General features: G+C 37.3%; 1 protein-coding gene across 12 annotated transcripts in view; it reads left to right on the top strand.

The window, feature by feature from the left end:
* The window catches only part of mef2d (myocyte enhancer factor 2d), a 63,141-nt gene that overhangs the window by 13,202 nt on the left and 26,424 nt on the right, over positions 1-23,515 (top strand). For 10 of the 12 annotated variants that reach the window (XM_053681883.1, XM_053681877.1, XM_053681888.1 and 7 more), the window contains one exon: positions 22,799-23,243. In XM_053681883.1, coding sequence (XP_053537858.1) covers positions 23,190-23,243 — 54 coding nt within the window. In that variant the 5' untranslated portion in view covers positions 22,799-23,189. Of the gene's footprint in view, positions 1-1,962; positions 2,068-7,353; positions 7,603-22,798; positions 23,244-23,515 lie in introns of those variants that run through there. The other 2 variants (XM_053681872.1, XM_017472682.3) reach the window with 2 other exon arrangements.

Genomic DNA, 23,515 nt, shown 5'->3' with positions numbered 1-23,515 from the left:
ATTTGTGTTCGTTTTTGACAAACAGTTAGACTGAGGACTTGTGCATAATTTCATTGATTTTTCACTTTCATTTAAAATATATGAACTCAAATCGCACACAGTTCAGCTGTATGCTGCTACGTGTAACACATTGCAGATAGTGTAACATGATCAAATATTATTATTTCTCTGCAAAACAATTTCCTTCCTGGTTCGTGGTGCACATGTTTATGTTCGAGATATGTAATATAGAAGAATACATTTCAAACATCTATTAAAAACCTAACCGAATTGTATCAGCATATGCACTGGTGTTGGTTAAACTTCTGAGTTTAGGAGTGTAAATCACATTGATTATCAGGCAGTGAATGTTTGTATTAATCTGTGAGTACAGATTTTCTGTGTTATGAAATGAGAAATGAGTGCTCCATGAGAGAGCAGTGCCAGGTGCAGCCTTCGAATGCTGGTTCCTCAGCGGTTAACCGGGTATTGCATTACCCACCACTACTGCATTTTCCTGTCACGTTTCTTGGTCTTACTGTCTCTGCGTTGTATCACAAATAGTTGCATTATATTTTTAGATATTATTTATTGCCTTAAGTGAAGTACTGTATTTTTTAAACAAAATCATTAATCAACATCAGCATTTTTGTTGATTGTTTAATCTTCAAATTATATTATACAAGCTACAGCTATCCGACCTGTAGATAGTACAACACTCAAAAAAAAAAAAAAAAAGGATTAATCCATAAGCTTTAAAGGTTCTTTAGTTTGTTCTCCATCAAATCCCCTGTTTCCCTTATCAGAGAGGTTTCAAGTAAAGCTCCTCTAGCAAGCTAAGAACCCTCAACTGTCCAAGATCCATATGTTGTATGTTCTGGACTGGACTATTTGAAGAATTTTGGACTTGTGTCTGGTAAGTAATGTTGCCAAACATCTGTAGTAATTATTATCATGGCAAAAGCAGTCTCTCTCTCTCTCTGTCTCTCGCTCTCTCTCTCTCTCTCTCTCTCTCTCTCTCTCTCTCTCTCTATATATATATATATATATATATATATATATATATATATATATATATATATATATATATATATATATTTTTTTTAATCACAGATATCGGATTGTATTCTTGATGCACACATTGTCTCCAAACTGAATGTTTTGTATTTTATAATAACCCTTGCTGTAGTTGTGCTCGATCATTAGTAGGCCACATGCTCATAAAATGTCCTTGTGCTAGAAACTCAGTAACGCCTTGCTTCTCTGACAAGTCCTTTTAAATAACGTCTATATTTGATTGTTCTGTGTTTTAAACAAAGCCAGTACTTTTCAGTTTTCAGGTTGGTTTTGGCGTGAGACGATAGAAAGAGTTTTTTTTTATTATTATTATTTCTTGGAGTGTCTTTATACTGAAGAAATAGCACAGAAGCAGTTTTCCTTTAGGATATGCCAGAATATTTACCACCATGCCACTAGTTATAGTATTACTCTACCTTCCCATGTAAAATTAGGACTATATAGTAGATAAAAACCAGTGCACTTTTTAAAGATGTGGGAAGGGACAATCTGTTAAAAAAAAAAAAAGGAGAAGAATAAAAGGTTTACAGTTGAGATTCATATGAGACTAAAATCATTATTCCAGTAATAATTACATAACTCTACCACTCCATGTAAAACTAATCCTGTTTGAACAGAGCTTTAGTTTTGAATAACATGACACATTTTTATTTATTATCCTTCAGAACAATCATCTTTAATCTCCTCCTGTATTCCCAGTTTCAGGGTTAACTACTGTAATAATTGGCCTGGACAGAAGTATAAAGAATGGAGAATGTTGGAATGCCCGTTTTACCAGAATAACCTGTTGTCTTTTGGAAATTTGTTTTTGGTGTTAAATTTTGTAGTGCTCTTCTCACATAGTGTACACCCAGAATGCCACATTGAAATATCCTACATCCTACTTTTTTTTTTTTTGAAACGAAGGACACCGCATAAGAAGTTGAGACACGGAGATGATCAGACAGACAGTGCCGCTGTTGCTCAGGGCTTTGGGGACTGCCAGGGCAGGACATGCCACTTCTGATGGAGGTGAGCGCGAGGGGTTACAGTGGCATGAGAGCAGGGGCTGGCCATCTCTCATGCACAGCTGAAACAGCAAGTGCTCTGGCCAAGAGCTGAAACACTACACCCTCCTCCCCCTCTTTCTCTCACTCTATCATTCTCACTCTGCTCCTTTGATCTGAGACCCTTCTCTTTTTTTTCTCTTTCCTGTGTCTCTCCACCTGCTCCCTACATTCTCATGATGGGGTATCAGACACGTACTGTACCGTTAATTCTGCTTTGTCTTTCTATCACTCTTTTCTCCTTTCTGTTTTTTAGCTGTACGACTGCAGTAAATGGCCATCTGTGCAAACTGTCTCTAGCACAATGTAGTGAGACTCATGGCTGGCCTCTTCTCATTGCTTGTTATGCAGGCAATATAGAGAACTGGGACATTTGCCAGGATCAGAGGAGGAAGGGAAGAAAAATCCCCCTTTTTTGCTTGCAGAGTGACACATTTTGATTGTTTTTGTACGTGGGTAGTTGTGCGTGTGCATGCTTGCGTTTCTTCATGTGCATTTGTGGCCCTAAAGCAGTCTGAACATGAAATCTGATGAATGCTAGGAGACAAGCAGTCTGGTTTCAGTACAGGGCATAGGCCATACTTTGATTTGTACAATCACCAGATGGTTTTCTCTTGAATTGATACTACTCATCTTTATCGACTGAACTGCTTGCATAACTCCTCAGAGCACATAACTGGACTAAAATGTGCACTGAGGAAACTTTATTCTGATGGTGAAATTTTTTTTGTTTTTATGTTTGACATGAGAACATCCTGTGTGTGTGTGTGTGTGTGTGTATATGTGTGTATATATGTGTGTATATATATATATATATATATATATATATATATATATATATATATATATATTTTTCCTCAGCTCACTTGTGAGGCAAGAACAGGTGTTTGTGTGTGTGTGTGTGTGTGTGTGTGTGTGTGTGTGTACACAAATGTGTGACTGTGTAGGTATGTCATTATAGGGGAATTGTTGAGGAATGTAGTGTGAAGGCTTGGGGTTTTAGGGAATATTCAGTAGGGCTGCTCGATTATGGCAAAAATCATAATCACGATTACTTTGGTCAATATTGTGATCACGATTATTAAACACGATTACTTTGGACTTTTACATTGACTTTGGAAACATCATGCATTTATTGAACTTTAAAAAAATTATTCTAATTTTAACAGTGGATTTCATTAAATAAATATCATTCAAATGAAAAACAAAGTTATATATATCACTAAGCCTCTACATGTACTTTCCTTACTTATTCAAGCTAATTCTGCATCTCTTTTTACTGTATCGATGTCTCTTTTGTAAACAAGAGTAATCACATGACACATTTTGGCAACTCATATTAACATTTACATTTACGGCATTTGGTAGATGCCCTTATCCTGTGTGACTTACCTTTTTCCTCATTTATACAACTGAGCAGCTGAGGGTTAAGCACCTTGCTGGGATTTGAACTCATGATCTTCTGATCAGTAGTCCAACATCTTAACCACTGAGCTACCACTGCTCTGATGTATTGCCAGAAATGAACTTTAGATCAGCCTGTAGTTTCTCACTATTAGTGAGCTCTAGAAAGGAAATGAGTGTATTTAGACCAGCCGTCATGACGCTAGAGGAAATGAGCCCCATGATACCAAACGTTATTTCTTTTTGTTCCACATCGGACTCCTTGAAACCAAATTGTTTCCAAACGGCTGAAATGGTTTTATCTTTCTTGTGGACCAAAGGCTCACTTTCTGTCATCTTGGCTCGAGCTAAACTAAAAATGCCACAGCCTGGTGGGGATCGAGTTTGGCCTTTGAGGGAATGGCGAAAGTGCACCACTGTATAATCATTTTATCTCAATTTTTTTTTTTTCCTCATCATCACATGCCAGAATCGAAATTGAAATCGAAAATTTGATTAATCACACAGCCCTAGTATCCAGCTGACTTATGTCCTTTTTTGGAATATAAAGAGTTAAAGAGAGTCGGCTCTCACCCACCTGTAGACTGTCAGCTGCTGGGGGCCTTGTAAAACGTCAGCTGTTTCTGTGAAGAGGGGTGTGTGTGTGTGTGTGTGTGCGTGTATGAAGGAGCGGTATGGAATGGTAGGAAGGTAATTGTGTAAGAGACTCCTTTGCTTGTGTGTGGGCCACTTCCCAACAACTCATAACCAATAAAATATGTTTATTTAACACTAAAAAGCAGTTGGTTATGCGCACCATAACAGCTGGTAGCCTGGAGGTCAGCTAACTTCTACAAAACCTTTTAGTTCAATCTCAGTGATTAGGTCATTCCCGATAAACTGGTAACAGCTTTCTCTGTTTTTACACAGATTCTTGTTTTCCCCTTTTTATTAAGTTAATGTAAATTTGTTAGAAGCAAAGCTGAAATTGGGCAAAACAAAAATTTTTCCTCAATGCTTTTATTCAACAATAAGTTGATCTTTGTAAATGTATAACAAAACAACTTTTCTGCAGTATGGTGGGGTTTTTTTCCTGTTTTGCATACAGGCTGGAAATTTCAATCCCACTTACAGAAAAAATAGAGAACTGAAAGTCCTATCAGTCCACAGCTTAGAATATCTCGCTAGCAGACTAACTAATGCTGCTTGGAGTCAACTGACAGTCTAGAAACACAAATATGACTGTTACTCAAAACTATTTATTTTTTTAAAAAAGTCCTAGTTGTTAAACATGCTTAAACATTTCAAGCCCCAGGGAACATAGTGTAGAACATAATAATATTTGTGTAAAACTAAACTTTAGTCGATCTGAGTGCAGTCAAAGCGTCATCCTAATATTCTAATGAGCATGCTTGATTGACATTCCTCTGCTCGAAACTGCCAGCCTCCTACGCCACTCAGTGATGCAAGTGGGGAGAATTGCGATTGTTCATCTCTACATGTATGAATCTCCTGTCACAGCAGCCTATGTTTGCTCAGGTTGCCAGTTTTCATAACAGCACTGTGGGGAAAGACAACAACGAAATCAGACAAAACCCCAAGATTAGGCCGACCCAATTAGCATTGAAAACTGTACATAATTATTCATACTTTGTAAACATGTATTATGTACCCGTAAGACGAAAATGAACCTAATTCCCAGGTTTCCTTGAAGCTTCAATTTTTTTTTTTTCTTCGAGCAGAGGTTATCTGTTATATATTTCATAGGCCACTTATTTCCAGTGTGACACTGCAGTCAAATCTGGCCAAAAATAAATGGCAAATTAGGAGACAGCAATGTCATGCTACTTTTCCCGAATGAGATTTTCTTGAAAATGAGCATAACGTTGATTATTCTGAGGGCTGATTTGTGTGAAAGTGAATGAGCTCATTTTCACGATAGATTCATTGATATGTTCATATTTCTCAGACCAGACGGGGCTAGCGCAGCGCTGGAGCTGAAATATAAATGTTAACCCTAAAGGCATGAATTATCTTTATCCTTTTGGTCTTGCCAATTTTTCCCCCCATGATATTATATTTTCAAAAGCATGAGCGCACAGCGCTCATCCTCGGTAAGCCTTGCTTCTCTACAGGCGTGCTGTGCCACACCGGCCTGTGTACAACCAACATGTTGCCCGGAAGAGAAGCAAAGGCAATCACACACACAGATCCCCTTATTAGGCTCGGCGCCAGCACTGTGTGCAAAACATTGAGCACTTCACTTATCAGAAGAGAGGGAGAGAATGTTGAGAGATAGAGAGACAGACATGGAGAGAGAGTAGTGAGAGTGAGAGACCGAGAAAGAGAGAGAGAGGAAATAGGACCAGACTCGTTATCAGTGATGTTTGTTATGCTTGTTATTGTGACTTCAGAGTTTTGTCTCACTGCTGTTGTGTTTTAGACCTCTCTTGTTTGTTTTTTTCCACCATTGGCAAATTCTCCTCCCCCTTTTTATAGATTTTAATAGCATTTATATATTTTATAGCATACAAGTTATGCTATATACAAAATAGTTTGTATACTGTTCACTTTAACCCTTTCTCATATTTTGTGCTAAGTAGAAACTGTGCTCTTTTGAAAATGCACTGACCCAACTATTAAACAAAAGTCGTGGCCTCCGAATTCCCATACCCCCAAAGCCTGTAGAGACTGCAAGGTCAGAGAAGGTCAAAGCTTGTGTGTGTCCCTCTTTGGGAAGCATTTGTGCACTGTACATGCACTTCAGCTCCATATGGTTATACTATGAGCTGCCTAGTATGTGAAAGTTCTCTTTCAGGTTTCTCAACTGTTAAATGTGTAAAGCCCTAAAATGTATACATGTATACAGTGCAGAGAGGGCTTTGAGGGTGCTACCTCTGCTTACTGCTGTTTATACCACAATGCTATTGAATTTTCGAATCTGATTATTCAGAAGGGGTTGATTTAATTTTCCATAACTGCAATTAATTTTCTATAAGCTGCAATTCAAATCCTTTTCATGAATTTATGTTAATGTGCTCTTTCTAATATGTTATCTTTTCTATAGTAACAGCTCATTTAAAGGATCTTGTATTTTGGAAGATGTACATCTGCTAGATCGATAAAAGCTAATAGATAGATTTTTTTTTTTTAAACTGTTATTTAACAAAGAAAAATATAATTGTTGATATGACTGGCTATTTGTTTAACACTTATGGAAAGAGTCTTAAGTGTATGTTTTCTGTCATTTGGAAGTCTTCAGGACAGAGGAGTTTGCACTTTAATTATTACTATAACAAGCTGTATTTTTTTATTATGATTATTAACTTCAAGAAAAAAATGCGGCTGGTGAGAGGATGAGTATGTTTATAGGTGTTATAATGTAAGTGATAGCAGGAACTAACTGGTCACTTGAATGTGTCACAATGTTAAATGCAACTATAAACTGCTGAAAATCATGACATCATTTGTTCATAAATTTGAAACGTTTTAATTGTTCACAAAAGTCTGTGGTTTGGTAAGTGGCATAAAACTGCTGTTACTGGAAAATAAACCACTTTGGGGTGATAATAGGGTAATGCACATAGCAACTGTAAAGTAGCGGCTATATTTCAGTGGCTTTTTGAGATACAGTTCATTTAAGACTAGTAGTTGTGGTGTTAAAGCCCCTAATGTGTGAGGGGGAGCTGGAACAAAAGGTGAGTAGGCAGCTGCATCTAGCATGGCCACACACACACACACACACACACATATATATATAAATAAATATAAATATATAAATAATATAAAATATAATATATAAGAAAACTTATAGGCAAGGGAAATGAGGATCTGACTAACAGTTTACTACAAACCCCACAGTAACACCCAGCCTCCCTGTCTGTTACCAGCGTGGACGCTGATGTATTGGAGGCAGTTGTTGAAGGCATATAAGGACAGAGGGTGAGGGGAGGGTGGATTGAGTGAGAGGAGAGCTGATCAAGGTCCCACCATTACAGGGTCACTGCTGGACAAGTCACTTCTGTCAGACAGGCGCAGCACACAGGACACACCATACTCTATTCCTATAAGGATATTGGTCATGAGTGAACACGTGGAACTGTAACCATTTAAGAAGGTTTGTACATGAGAAACAAGTATAACCTCCAAACAAAGTTTTTTTCAATGAACTTATGGAATGTAATGGCATTGCTCAAAGTTTCGGCCTCAGGGCTTGTGGTTTGCTAAAGTGTCGTTTTGAGTGTGGTTTGCCTTAATCAGTTTAAAAACTTATTTCCTTCCGGCTATCTCGCCCTGCTTATGACTTTTTTTTCTTTTTTTATTTTTATTACTTACAAAACTTACAAAGAATGGGTTTCTCTGAGCAGTCATATTTGTCGTTTAGTTGATGGACTGGTTTAAGATTTGAATTTGAACCCCAGTGAATTTTAGTGATGTAAGTTTTTCAGTGATTTAAGGGAAGTGTTCGTGAGCACAGAAATAGAAACCACTTCACGGTCATCTCTCTGGGTCCTGGTGTGTCGACTGCTACAGCTCTGCCCTTAATATAAAGAAATCTTAATCAATCTTAAATAATATACTTTTAATAAATCTTAGAAAAGCATAAGAGACTATGGAAAGTGTAATCTCTGAGTAGTTTGGACCAGCCGCCTTACTCAGTGTAGTGTATTGTCTCTGCAGCTGTTGGCCTGCAAATCAATGGATAATAGCAAAAGGAGATGTTTTGATTGACATCCCAGGTGGAATAGGGTATAAGCTATGTTAGATTCTAAACAACACGTGGTGTATAGTGGAACTTTGTGTACAGTTTCTCTTGAGGCCCACATTCTCTGGAGGCAGTGTCATTTACTTTACTATAGACTTGTGTGTATTTACTCTAAGATTGAAGAGGAAGTGTGCGTTTGTTAGATTTTAAGTCCGGTGATGTTGATTATAACAACTTATTCCCGCGCGCACACACACGCAAACACCACAGGAGAGAATACGTTAACAGCTATGTATTAACTGTGACTAAGAAATTGGATCTGTTTGGTAAAAGTCTTATCAATTACTTCTAAATAATGAGCGATGTTACTGCTAGCCAGTGGTTTATCATTTATCTATAAAGTATGAGAATTTAGCATTCAATACTAATTCAGCCTACCTGCTAATACGTTCCTTCTGAAGGGCTTTAGTAGAGTAACAATAAAGTAAATTGTTGCACGTTTTATTTGGCTTACTACATAAGTATTGGAATATTACTGGCTCACTAGCTTTGAATATTTCGATATTTATTTTATTTTCAGAGTTACCCTTTAGATATTAAACTCTATAATTCCAAGAAGAAAATAAGCAAGATTAAGCTGAAACTTCTCAATTCTCATTGGTCAGTTTGTTAAGTTTATAATTTCATATTTGTCATTTGTTGAGTTTGTTATTGAAACATGGACATAATCATTAGAGCAATACATTACTCTACAAAATAGTCAGGAGGAGTCAATAGCTCCTAACTGTGTTTTTAATGCACTGCTTTCTTGAAAATAATTCTCTTTGGCTGTTTGATTATGAATTGAGACATTACCAGCCATACAATGTAAGATGTCATACATCTACAGCTACGTGATTCTTGGGTCTATTTTTTGCCTGTCAGACTAGTACACACAGCGTGTGACGTGCGTATAACCAGCTTTTCATACGTATTAACATTACTCATGCTGATGCTATTGGTGTGTCGCTGCATAGTGGAGGTATTCCCCTTTTCAGGACATTTTTGCGCCACACCCCATCGTCATAGGGCTGGGGTAATGTGTAAGAAATAGTTCAGTTGTTTGTTTTGTGTTATTATCTGCTGTTGCATTGGTGTTTGGTGGTTGCGGGTCCTTGCAGCGTGTGATTGTTGTAAGCAGATAGAGCTCTTTCATTATTAGTTCTAGCATTGCATTGTCAACTGACAGGTCAGACCACATTCATCACACTGCTGCTGAGAAACAGGTCAGTGTTACCTGCAGACTCTTCACACTCCCACATCAGTACTGTGTGTCTCGCTGTATTCTCACTAATCACCAGGGTTGGGAGCGTTACTTTAAAAATGTAATCAGTATCACAATATGAAAGTAATGTAATCTGATTATTTTCAGAATACTTCAAGGTCACATGTAAATAAAGTCAAGAGAAAAGAAATATGATCTAAAATACTTTTATGTAGAGCTTATTTTAGAGCTTAAAAACATGTTCAATGTTTGGATTTGTTTTAATAAATAAATAAATAAATACATAAGCAAATAAATAAAAGATCACACTATTTACTATTGAAAAGACACTATTTACATCACATAAATATATTTAAATAAAATTGGCTTTACTCTGCCCATGTTTGACATTTTTCCCCTACATTCTTTGGATGTCCATGGAATAAAATAAAATATTAGATGCCACCCCATGTGTCTTCTGCCATCATTTACACATTTGAATGACTGTGTAATACAAAACAATGTGATAACATGAAAGTAAAAATGACCTTATATGGTCATGGGCACTGTTTCTATGGGAAATTTATTTAATCCTAATAGTATTCCCGTTTTTTACTAAACATGCCTGTATTCTGATTACTTTGTTTTTTTAACGTAACTGTAAAGGATTACAGTTACCAGTTTTTTGTATCCTGATTACGTTACGTTACATGTATCCCGTTACTCCCCGAGCCCGCTAATCAATATTTGTTTTCTACAAGCAGTTACTGGTATTAATAGACATTAATAATAAATACTGGACAGAGTAGGTGTTGAAATATGTGGAGGCTTAGGGAAAGCCTTCTCATGGGGAAACTATATTAAAAACTATTATTTTCTGGATTGTATTAGTGTTTTTTTTTCTTCTTTTCTTTCACGTACTGTATGTCACGAGTAAAGCTATAGCATGTTAAAAACTGGTTACTTCCCAGTTGTTGGTAAGTTAATAAAACATTTCTACATTTTGGTGAAATATATTTATTTTCTTATTGTAGATGTGTCAAAGTATATTGCAGGCAGAAACAGTTTTGGTCAAAACCAGATTTTTCGTAAGGTTGCCATAGGGCTGAGTGATACTACAATATAATATTGATATTATGATAAATTATGTCACAGTATGCTTTGCTAAGATGTCATGGATATCACTATCTTTATTTATTTATTTATTTTTTACATTTTTAAAAGTAGTTACAGCTGATTTGATACTAATATTTCATACTTACTCTTGAAAAATTGTGAAATGTAAAACATTTTACAGATCTAAACGCTTCTTAAAAATTAATATATTAAATACAAGTGACATTTGTAAATATAAAGAATGACACATTTTTGTAGATATTAAAGTATTAATTACATTTTTTAAATTTCAAAAACATTACTGTATTTCGGGGAAATTGTTAGCAAACCCATGTATCATAGTACATATAGTGTATAATAGAAATAAATGTTTTTGAGAATTGTTATTTTTTTGCCACACAGGTATTGAATTGTGTGACGTTGAGGGTTTAAGCTATTACATTATGCTATTGATTTTGCCTCAACTTTATCCACCACTTTTTCCATCTGTATGTTGTGTAATGTCTGCAAACAAAAACAAAAATCCCAGATGATTTAAAGTATATAAACCTAGTTACTGGTGCCTGAAAGTTACAGTTTGCTGGTTTACTCTGTTGAAAGGTTAGACAGTAGCAGCTGAGAATCAGAGCCCATCCCCCTTCCTGTTCTGCCTCTCTCTGTCCTGCCAGGAGAAATGCTGCCCTTGCATTGTAGCCCCGCCTCCCTTTACAGATCAGGTTCCTCATATGATTTGTTGCTTAGCTCTCATGTTGTGTGTCTGCAAAAAAAATACAATCACGTTCCTCACTGTTACACACCACTACACTATAGAATAATCATAAAGTGAACAGAACGTACACTGAAAAGAAGAAATGGCAGTACACTGTGGTCAGCAGCTGAGTGACCATGTTGGTGTAAGCAAGTGCCTGCCAGTCAGGGAACATGAGGCAACAGGCTGAAAATATCCTGCAGTTGGTGCTGGCAATACAACCCAAGGTTGGAGTAAATCACTGGAGAGAGTCCCATAGGGCATCATAAGTGCCATCACTGCCACACTTAGGCTAGAACGAAGGTTCTGTAGAGCAATAATCTCACATAAACAGTGCATTCTCTGTTCTGTAGTGTTCTTTTAATAGCAACTTAATTCCGCTAGTTCATGCTCAAATGAAACTCAAAAATATTCAATGTGCTATACAGGTCATAGTGGCCTGTTCAGGCTTAACATCCATTTCAGGTGATCCAGTAACAACTGGACAGACAAGAAGGATTTCCGTTCACATCATGTATATTCATGTGCCTCGAATGTCTCTTCAGTGACCATGTGTGGTCATATTTTGTTAGTAGTCTGTTTGCCAGATCTGCCAAAAGCAACCTGAGATCACTTCAAAGCCAGACCCAAAACAAGCCAATACCAGACAAAAAGTCATACAAAGTTGGATGGCATTTCCTAATTAAAACATCAAGATAAAGTTATACTCTAGACTGTCATCTAACAGTGAGGCATTCTGTGCAACTTTTGCTCAGTTAATCATGTTTGATTTAGTTTTCAGCAATTGTATATGTAAAAATTGAGAGAACTATAAACCAAAACAAAATCACTGTAATATTTAAAAGTAACCATCATACCATATTCTTTCATGAAGCAGTGTTTCCTAATATAATTATTTGACCAAGGTGCTAAAATTGTGTGGTATTATTATAGATAACAGTAGCAGTGAGAATGAGTATACTGACACAAATATTGTATACAGAGCTGTGAAAAAGTATTTCTTCTGTTTTTGTGTATATCTCGTACTAAATTGTTTCAGAAATTAAAACAAAATCTAAGATAACACAAAGGTAACCTGAGTAAACACAAAATACAGTTTTAAATGATAATGTTATTTATTGAAGCATAAAAAGTTATCCAGTACTAAATGGGCCTGTGTGAAAATGTATTTGTCCCCATAGTTACTAATTCCCCATATGAAACTGCATTCATAATGGGGTTCAGCTGGACTAGACACAAACAGGCCTGATTACTGCAAACCCTGTTCAATCAAATGAAACACTTAAATAGAACTTTTTCAACAGTATGAAGTTGGTTAAAATGTCTTACCCAGTAACACACTATGCCAAAGTTAAAAGCAATTCCAGAAATGATGAGGAAGGTGATTTGAAATACATCAGTCTGGGAAGGGCTACAAAGCCTTTTCAAGGCTCTGGGACTCCAGAGGACCACAGTGAGAGCCATTATCTCCAAATGAAAAATCTCACAGTAGTGAACCTTCGCAGAACCTTCCAAAATTCCTCCAAGAGCACAGCAACTACTCATCCATCAAGTCACAAAAGAGCCAAGGACAACATCAAAGGAAATACAGGCCTCTACTGCATCAATAAAGGTCACTGTTCATAACTCCACTATCAGAAAGACACTGGGCAAAAATGACATCCATTCAAGAGTGGTGAGAGATAAACAACTGCTAACCCAGAACATTAAGGCCCCTCTGAATTTTGGAAAACTCACCTTGATGATCCTCATACCTTTTGGGAGAATGTTCTGTGGACTGATGAGTCGAGAGTGGAACTGTTTGGAAGACGGGTCCCATTACATCTGGCATAAACCAAACACAGAATTCCACAAAAAGAATATCATATATACAGTCAAGCATGGTGGTGGAAGTGTGATAGTGTGAGGATACTTTGCTGCTTCAGGGCCTGGGCACCTTGCAATAATTGAGGGAAACATGAATTCTGCTCTCTACCAGAAAATCTTAAAGGAGAATATCCAGTCTTCAGTCCGTAAATTGAAACTCAAGCGCAACTGGATTATGCAGCAAGATAATGATCCAAAGCATAGGAGTAAGTCCTAGTCCTAGAAGTAAGTGAAAGACTAATCTCCAATTATTGGAAGCGTTTGGTTGCAGTTATTGCACAAACATATTTTAAGTGGGCAATTAATTTATTTTGTTACAATTTATTTTGTAACACTGGTGATAACTTTTGGATAACTTTTTTCCTTCAATAAAAAAAATAAAGAAAGGACAACGGTATTGTGTGTTTACCCCACTTGTCTTTGTTTTATGTTGTATTTTGTATTTTGTTCGAGATCTAAAACTTTTTAGTATGAAAGATACACAAAAACAGGATAAATCAGGCAAATATTTTTTCACAACACTATTTTTATATAATAAAGAGCGGTGCTTATTTTGAGAGTGGTAAGAAGAAACACCCATATTAGAGCAGACTTTACATCTTCAGTATGCATGTTTTAATGCAGAGATCGAATTCATTTAATGCATGCAAAATGCCCATGCTGTGGACAATTTTTTATTATTTTTTTTAAAGTAGCCCGATTCCTCGAACCTGGCAAGACAGGTGACTAGGCAGTTTAGATGTGACCACTTGCATGTAGTCATTTAGATCTGCATCTAGCACTGTCCACCTGTGATACGATCACCTGAGACAGATGTTAATACTATGCATGAAATGAGTCAGTGTTGTATTTATATGCAGTTATATTTCTTGGACTTCTAAAAACCGGAACGGTTATCTGCAGCCTATGTATTTCGTTGATGTGTTTGTCCATTTAAAGGTGATTATGGACAGAATATGGGCCTGTAGCTGTGAAGTTTGTCACATCATGAGTACAGAATAGTCTTTTCAGACAGGCTTCTCTGTCATAGCTCAGTTTTACAGAATGTTTTGTTCTGCTTTTTGTTAATTACTGTAACAATCTAAAATACAAATCTCATTTTCACCCAGCTGTATACAGAGTCACAATGCAAGCTTGCATCTTCCCAGTACACTCTCATTGAAGTCTGTGCTTGCTCTTCATGCTCCACTGCTTTTGCGTCAGTTTTGACTCTTTTACCAGTTCCAGGACTGGCACCATATGGCTGTCGATGACTGTCATTGAGCAAGCTGTGGTTTGGGTGTTGTTTGTGAAGCAGCTCTTTTGCAATGAGCTGAATTAAACATCTGACAACTGTGCTGTTCAGTACACGGGGATCCTGTGCTAAGCTGCAAAGGTGATGGATTTCTGTGCGCTGCTCTGGCCCGAATCCAGTCCCAGTCCAGGCGCTGGCTCTTATCTCTAAGCCCCAGGCTACTCTGCCTTCAGTTCCAGGCAGGGATGACAAAACTGGACTCTCTCTCTCACACCCTGCAGAGGAGATTACATGTTCTCGCACTCACAGTTGCACAGAATGGCGTATGCCCACACATGGATGTGCGCCTTCTGTGCTTATCCAAGTGGAACTTTGGTGCTTCAGAGCACGTCAGCATAAGATGGATTGCAGCAGCACTGTGTTTGATAAGGTTTCTCTCAGGCAGGAGTACGTGAAAGATGTAGAGCTGTAATTATTTCAGTGATTTTCTAATTACTTCTTCCGTAGATTGTTTCCATTACATAAATATGATCAGTATGCACTATGCTGCCATTCAACACTGTATTGACTTATTTTAGCGATTATTAAAAATGTCTTATCACTTATCACTCGGAAAACGCACTAATATTACGCAATGAATACCACTATCTTTTGCACCAGATTTGGGAAGAACATTAAAATTGCGGCTGAACAATGTTATTTTTATTGTTACCGCGATGAGTATTGAAGCTTCCTTTGCATAGATGACATCATATGTGTAGGACGAGAAGCAGAACTCAGTGGTGAAGGAGTATCTGCCATCAAAATGAGTAGGCATGTGGGGAAGTACGGAAGATTTGTCTCTAAAACCAGTAGCGCTTTAATTGTCTTTTAGCTATATCTTGCAATAATCTCTCTCAAACGTATACTGAGTACCAAAGACAGCTTGTAATCAATCTCTGAAGACCAGCACAAGCAGCATGCCTTTTTCGTTCAGGCAGTGCTTGTGTTTTAGTCAGTGCCACTAGCGTTATCCGGTCAGCTTGCTACTATCAGCTTTGTGCTGGGTTTATTGTTTATTAAAATACAAACATTATTTTTTTAAATAAATTGGAAAATTTGATCTTGCAGGGGTTCATCTTTGATTTCTTACATCACATATGATTATTGCATCATCCAGCAAGGTACACATTACATTTTTTTAATGTTTTTCATGATCTGTACAACTGCTCTTGGTCCTCATGAACTAGCACTAGTTCCTTATGCCTTTTGAGTAACTGTGGAGTTGTTTGTATTGTTCTTGTGCACATACAGGTGCATCTCAAAAATTTTAAATATTCGTGGAAAAGCTCTTTTATTTATTTATTTATTTATTTATTTATTTTACATAATTTCATTCAAAAAGTGGAACTTTCATATATTCTAGATTTGTTACACATAAAGTGAAATATTTCAAGCCTTTTTTTTGTTTTAATTTTGAAGATTACAGTTTACAGCTCATGGAAATCAAAAATTCAGTCTCTCAACAAAATGTTAGAATAAAGAATTTATAATACAGAAATGTCGACCTTCTGAAAAATATGTTAATTTATGCACTCAATTACTTGCTCCTTTTGCATGAATTACTGCCTCAGTGTCTTGTGGCATGGAGGCAATCAGCCTGTGGCACTGCTGAGGTGTTCTGGAAGCCCAGGTTGCTTTGATAGCGGCTTTCAGCTCATGTGTATTGTTGGGTCTGTTGTCTCTCATAGATTCTCAATGGGGTTCAGATCAGGCGAGTTGGTTGGCCAATCAAGTACAGTAATACCATGGTCAGCAAACCAGTTATTAGTAGTTTTGACACTGTGGGGCAGTCCAAGTCCTGCTGAAAAAGGAAATTAGCATCTCCATAAATCTCGTCAGCGGATGGAAGCATGAAGTGCTCTAAAATCTTCTGGTAAATGCTGCATTGACTCTCGACTTGAGAAAACACAGAGGACCAACACCAGCAGATGATATCGCCCCCCAAATCATCACTGACTGTGGAAACTTCACACTGGACCTCTCCACTCTTCCTCAAGACTCCGGGACCTTGATTTCCAAATGAAATACAAAATTTACTTTCGTGTGAAAAGCGGACTTTTGACCAGACCACTGAGCAGTAGTGTTTTTAGTAAAAATGTGTAGTTAATTAGCTGATTAGAGCTCATCTCAGGTTGACGTTGCTGTATTATTAATTCTTTATTATAATATTTTTGCGAAACTGGATTTTTCTGGTATCTCATTTTCATGAGCTGCAAGCCATAATCATCCAGATTAAAACAAAAAAAAGGCTTGAACTATTTCTCTTTATGTGTAATGAATCTAGAATATATGAAAGTTCCACTTTTTGAATTCAATTACGGGAAAAAACGTTCCCATTTATATATATATATATATATATATATATATATATATATATATATATATATATATATATATATATATATATATATATATATATATATATTAAGATGCACCTGTACATGTATCCAAGAGTCATGTTACCTCTTTTTCTCCATGCTTTTCCATCACAAAAGAGCTATTAAGAGCCAGGTCTCCGCTAGCATAATCAACTCTGTTCCAGCACCAAAAACCTGATAGTCTGGAACTGAGGCATTGATTACGTCTGGAGCAGAGAGCTGTTTAAGTTGATTGCCATGCCATGACTTTAAGCAACTCCAGGCATTCACATGACCACCATAAAAAGGGGGTTTTGTTTTTAGGAGGTTGACGATTGCTACTAATAAATAAACCATTTATATCAGAATGGTAATGGGTTTCTCCAGTTTGGCCATCTGCAAGTTCCCACCCACTAACCCCTATCATGCCACAGCTACAAACCAGGGAGGATGTAGGCTAACTTCCCCATTACCACATTTTTCAAACTACAACATGCACTACATCACACAGAGGATTAGTCATTGACAGAGTGATTGACAGTGAGAGAGCAGTGCCATAGACATCTCTGTTTTTGTCTTTTGCGCTCAGTATTACCGCATCATTGGGAACTCGCAATCTCCCGGCGATAAAACAAACACTGTTCTGCTGTGCCACTTGCAAGCTTGAAAAAAGTCCAACTATTCTACAGGTAACTACATTACTACTGGCAATGCGATAATGGTAATGTTCAGAATAAACCATTAAACACGTTTATGTGGAAAATCTGTGGTCTTCATTCAAGTGCAATCATTGTCTATGATGGTATCCTTTTGCTGTGTGTATGTTATTTATGTTATTTAAAGCAAGGTTCGGGTTATGTTGTGGGCTTAGGAGTAATATTTAGTATCTGGATTCTATCATTATAAACTCCTGTCCGTTTTGTGATTGATTGCTGATCTGAAAGTTATATGCTTACAGCTCACACTGTAATTTGGACTTGAATTAAGTTGCTTGAGCGCGCTTTTGTCCACAATGCTTTTTTACAGACCGATTGTATAGATCTCATTTTGAACTGCCTTCTAGAAAAATCTGAAACCCAACACTTACAGTCAGTCTCGTCACGAAATCAACTCAGATTCCACTCAACTGCAATCTATTTTACCTTGTGAGGTCAAAGTGTGGGTTTTACTGAGTATATAGAAATGAACTCCATTAAGATCTTGGCCGGTGAACTCCATTAAGATCTGCCATGCCAAGTCCTGTCTGACAGCCCTCTCTGAAAAAAGCCTCTCCTCTAACTCAAAAGAACTGACTGGTTGGTGTAAGTGTTACAGAATGCAGCTCTCCTTTTCGCTTTGAGACGGTTGTGCAGTGGAACAGTTTAGTGCATGCTCTTAGTGGTTCAGATCAGAGCTGGGAAGCAGTCTGCTGTGTGCTCCCAGGGTTAAAGGTTAGTGTCTGACTCGGGTTTGCAGATAAAGAAGGCTTTTCATGTGTGCTGGCCTCATATTCCAACGCGCAGTCTGACGCAGCAGTGCCTTTGAAGCTGGATGAGTTCTTTCTTCCTATCAACACATACTTTCTATCTGCAGAGAAAAAACGGTCACCACAAACATTTCTCTGTAGGATGAATGCATATGATGGTGTCACATTTACCAACCACAGTGCACCACAGAATGAAATAATCAAGCTAACGACAAGGACAGTTCCATAAAACCCAGCAGCTTGGTGTGTGTGTGTGTGTGTATGTGTGTGTATATGTGTGTGTGTGTGTGTGTGTGTGTGTGTGTGTGTGTTTTGAATAAGCCTCAAATTGAACAGGAGTCCTAACTAACACAGTCTTCACACAGACAACTTTAAACCATTCAAATGTAGAAAATTATGTAGAACAATAAATTGTTTAATATGTTGGTTTTTTTATGCCCAAGAAACTACTAAAAGTGTCAGTACGCATTTACTCTCATGGCAGGATGGATAAATATACATAAATAAACAATTTGGAAACATCTACTTGTCCCTCTGCCATCCTTAATCCCAACCTGGCTAGTAAACTATCATAGCTCCCAAGTGGACATGAGCTGGATTTTAGTATTTTGGTATTAGTAGTTAGATTTTAGTGTCTTGGCTGCGTATCTCATATCATATCAGTCTCCCTGGGAACAATTGCCAATTTTCAGATTGTTGAGTACAAAATGTGACTGTTGTTATATTATTGTAAAGGCCTTGCCCAAGGGCCCAACAGTGGCAGTTTGGCAGTGCCTTCAGGTGACTTTTCTGATCAGCAACCTAGAGCATTAACCATGAAACCACCACTACCCTATTTACCCTGCAAGTACTATTAATTGCAGTAAAAGCAGCTAGCACACTCTGGAAGTACACAATTTGAAACGTAGCCCTATATTAGCTTTTTCTTCGAGAGTGTACAAAAAGGAAAAGTTATGTTGTTTTGCAAAGATCCCTCCCCAGCTAGTCTCTTGTCAATTTCACTTTGCATACTATTAAAAAACAAAAAAACAAATACTACATTTGAAATGATCTAGACTACCTGAAGTCCAGCTTTAAACTAAAATTCTCTCGAAACTAATTTTATCCACTTTAACTATTTTTAAAAAATAGCTAAATAAAAATACATTGATAGATTGATCATCTTGTTTGTTGAAATTTATTGAAATTGTCAGTCTGTTACTATTAGGGCTACAACTAACGATTATTTTCATAATTGATTAGTTGGCTGATTATTTTTCGATTAATCGGATTGGAGAGGGGCAAACTTTCAGTACCTTTTTTTTTTTTCGTTTATTTAAAATAAAATCCACAAACTGAGTATTGCAAATATAAACTTCAGACTAAAACTTTTGTCCAATTATATAAGACTGAAAAGAACCCAATGCACACAGACTATATATTATTCATTTAGGACTGTAGTTTTTATTTCAGTGCTTTTTGTGTATCCATAAAAATAATGCATAAATACATCATGCACCGTCGACTAGGAAGCGGCTTTTACTTCCGGTTAGTAAAAAAAATGCTAGTGTTCTATTTGAGATGATATTACCTTTCTAAAGTTCACACACTAGACGGTAGAGTACACAGTGTATGTGTATATAGGACGTCATTTGGGACACAACTTTAGTATTTACTGTCCGAAGTATGTTTTCGAAACAGAAGTAACGTAATGAGTAAACCCACCCCGTGCCACGCACAGACCGACTAATCGATAATGAGATTTGTTCACAACGATTTTCATAATTGATTATTATCGATTTTATCGATTAGTTGTTGCAGCTACAGTATAATAATAATCAACTTGAGTCTGCCCAATGTGAAACAGCTGCCCATCCTTCTCTGATAAAACTAATCCATCTGAAATTCTGTGTTGCCCTGAATAAAGTTTTGAGGAATTCTCTAACTGAGGATAAATCCTGAATCTGGGCTTTCCCCCCTGACTTTAGAGGGCCTTCTTTGAAGTAATGATGAGGGAATACTATTTCCTTGATGCCGTGCTGTGTGTAGTAAGAGTATGTGCTCCAGTCATGCGAGTGAGTGTGTACGCAGTCTGGATTTGTGTGTAAATATAGAACACTATTTTAAGGCTTTTTTTTGAGGCGGAGATAGTTATAGCAGGTTTTAAAATTATCATAGCCCACATGTCTATTTTGAGGTAGCATTAAGCTCATTCATGCTTCCATTCATTCAGACATGTGCTGACTGTGGAAGTCCCGACTCCCGCACACAGCCGTCTGCGCTTAGTGCTTGTTTCAGTGTATTTTATTTTTAACCAAACTGCTGTATACACAGGGTAATATTTGTTTGTACAGTGCCCAGGCGATTGCTAAACAACAAGTAGGATACAACATGAAAGCTCGATTATTAGCTCTAACATTTAAAACTTATCATCAGATGATACTGAAATTGTTTATGTAATTCATTTCATAACAGATACAGTACACATTCACACTGCCGCTGGTTATTATGAAGATGTATTGCTGTCTGCTCTCAGACCTGCGTGTTGGTTCAGTTTATAATCACATGCCTCGTGCGCAGTCGGGGATGCAGTATCCTGCCGCAGGACGGCGAGGCTCAGTGATGTGGCTGTGATGTCTCTAATGAAGCTGATACAGCACAGCTCACCTCCTCCTGCCCTAACAGCTCTAAGGGAAATGTAAACCTCCAGAGGAGTGTCTTCTCAGTCTCATCATGCTGCTCATTCTGCAGTCTAGCTCAGATTTCCTTGGCCGTTATCTAAAGAACACTTTCTGTCTGCTTATTAGGCAGTTAAAAATGCACACATTCGAGATGCATTGCTACTTTTTTACCCTTTTTTTGTGAACTACTTTAATGATCTATTTCTTTAATTATTCATTTGGCTGAGTAGTGTGCAGGCCTGATGTAGACAGCACAACATTTGTCACACAATTTTAACATATTAAAAGAACTCTATATTCGTCCAAGCTCAATGTAGTAGACTTCTGCATTTTATTTAGCTCCGATAGAGATATTTCATGGCTGAAAAGCTTGGTACAGTTTAATTACACTAACCCTTTTCTTAGCTATTAGATGCTTAATTAGTTATTTCACCAGATCATCAGCACTGATACAGAACATTTAACCATGACATGCATATGGGCATGAATCTTAATGAGCCAACTTGTCGTCTAAACTCTTCATATGCAACAGCGAAGATAGCATGGATTTCTATTAATTTACACTTTGTAAAACTAACTGAAGAGTGCAGACTCTTTTGGAAAACATCTGATGGGTAAAGCAAAGCTAATTAGATAGCTCAGATACTGCTGTCAAGTACAAGTAAGGCTATTTATTTAGCTAGTTTGCTTTCTAAAAAAAGAAAAGAAAAGAAAGACCAACAAACCAAGTCTGAATGCCTGTTTTATCCAAGTAGTTTTGTCAAGATGCTGCCACTGTAGGAATGCCACTGCAAGCTTTACATTTTCATCTACTTGACATATCCTTTTACTCGAAGCAGCTGAGCACTTGAGGGTTAGGAACCATGCTCAAGGGCCCGAAAGAGGTCCTCTGGCAGGCCATCTATTTTTAACACATTTAATGATTTAACCTTAAACACTGAGACAGCACTGCCCTAAATGATGCTTTGTCAGGTACATATTCATCATCACTGCATTTGAACTTTTAGTGTCACTATTGTCGGTCATTGTTGCGCTCCTAAGTTGAACCTTACTGACATGATCATCTTTAATAACACTACATATACATATACATATGCATGTACACGATAGGAAATGGCATAGGACAAGAAACATTCTCAGAATTTTATATGTTCAGTTTATTCTTGCAAAGGATGAGGAATTATCACAGATTATTGTTAGCTAAAGAGATGCGTCCAGATTAGGGATGTAACCGAGCAGAAACACATTATTCTGCTTGAACAGACAGTGTGTTCTAAACTGATACAAATACAGCTTTTTTTAAAAAGAAAGCTTACCAGAAGCCTTCACAGGCCATTTGATTGAGACTAGAGTGTGCACTTTCATGAAGCTCACGGGACAAATAAAGATGTTCATTAACCTGAATGTGCAGCGGTCCTTAGTAGCTGCTTGGTCCGCGCCATGATGGTTTAAATTACTACTAGTTTGTTTATATTTTGGGATATAGTACCAATTAAATTAACTTGAATATATCGCTGCCAGGTACAAACATAAATAATTACTGTGCAAGCAGGATTTAAAAACAGTCCTGTGCACATCTCTACTTGAGACCAGTTACTGTATGAACTGGAGTGATTTAACAATTCACAGACCATGCTGACAATGCTGGCATGGCATTCTACCACTTGGTTTTTTCCAAAACACCAGCCTTCAGGTTTATGCCGTGCCCACGTCAGATTTAAATCTGAATACTAGATGAGAATATTTGCATCACAAAACATAAAAGCAAGTTATATGTGCATTTTATTTTTATGTATTTATTTATTTATTTATTTATTTATTTATTTAAAGTCTATGCGTGTTTTTTGGTCTAACTCTTATGCTGTCTTCTGTTTTAGGTCCATAACTCATCATCATCATCATCATAATCATCTTCATCTCCATCATCATCTGATTTTTTTTCCGAGTGGGATTGGAACACAGTACAGACCCAGAGCGGATGATTTACAGCCTGAGCACACCGTGAACCGAAGGCTCTGCCAGGAGGCCTCGCTCTTTCCTTACTTACATACTCCTTTTTTTTTTACTGTGGGGGAAGAGTCACGAGCCCAGCTGCTTCAGACAGGTGGGACAGGGAGAGTGAGGGACAGTGTGTGGGCGAGAGAAAGACAGGCGCCTAGTTGCCATTTGCGGTCCTGTACACTCATCAAGACGGCCACAACCTTTGCCATCTGATCTCATCACGAGCTCCACCCTGCCCCCACCACAACCCAGCCAATCACAGCAGACATGGGGAGGAAAAAGATCCAGATCCAGCGAATCACAGATGAACGGAACAGACAGGTGAGAAGCTTTTTTTTTTTTAAATTAAGTGTATGTGTATGTGTGTTTGAGTTCTTTTATTACTCTTGACATTAAATGAATACAGTTTGTTGTATTTAGCAGTCTTTATTTTTGGTACCTCTGAATTATGCCATCTGTTTTATTTAACAGTTCTATCACTTGCTGTTTTTTTGAACTTTCACCCATTTTACCACCAGTCTGTTGGAATGAGTTGCAGAACCAAGTCTGTTTTTATTTTTCTCTTCTTAGCTACATAATTAGTTTTTTTTTTC

This window comes from Ictalurus punctatus, chromosome 1 (genome assembly GCF_001660625.3).
Source record: "Ictalurus punctatus breed USDA103 chromosome 1, Coco_2.0, whole genome shotgun sequence".
In the NCBI taxonomy this organism is placed as follows: Eukaryota; Metazoa; Chordata; class Actinopteri; order Siluriformes; family Ictaluridae; genus Ictalurus; species Ictalurus punctatus.
Note: the sequence above shows the minus strand (reverse complement) of the source record. Positions and strands in the feature narration are given on the sequence as shown.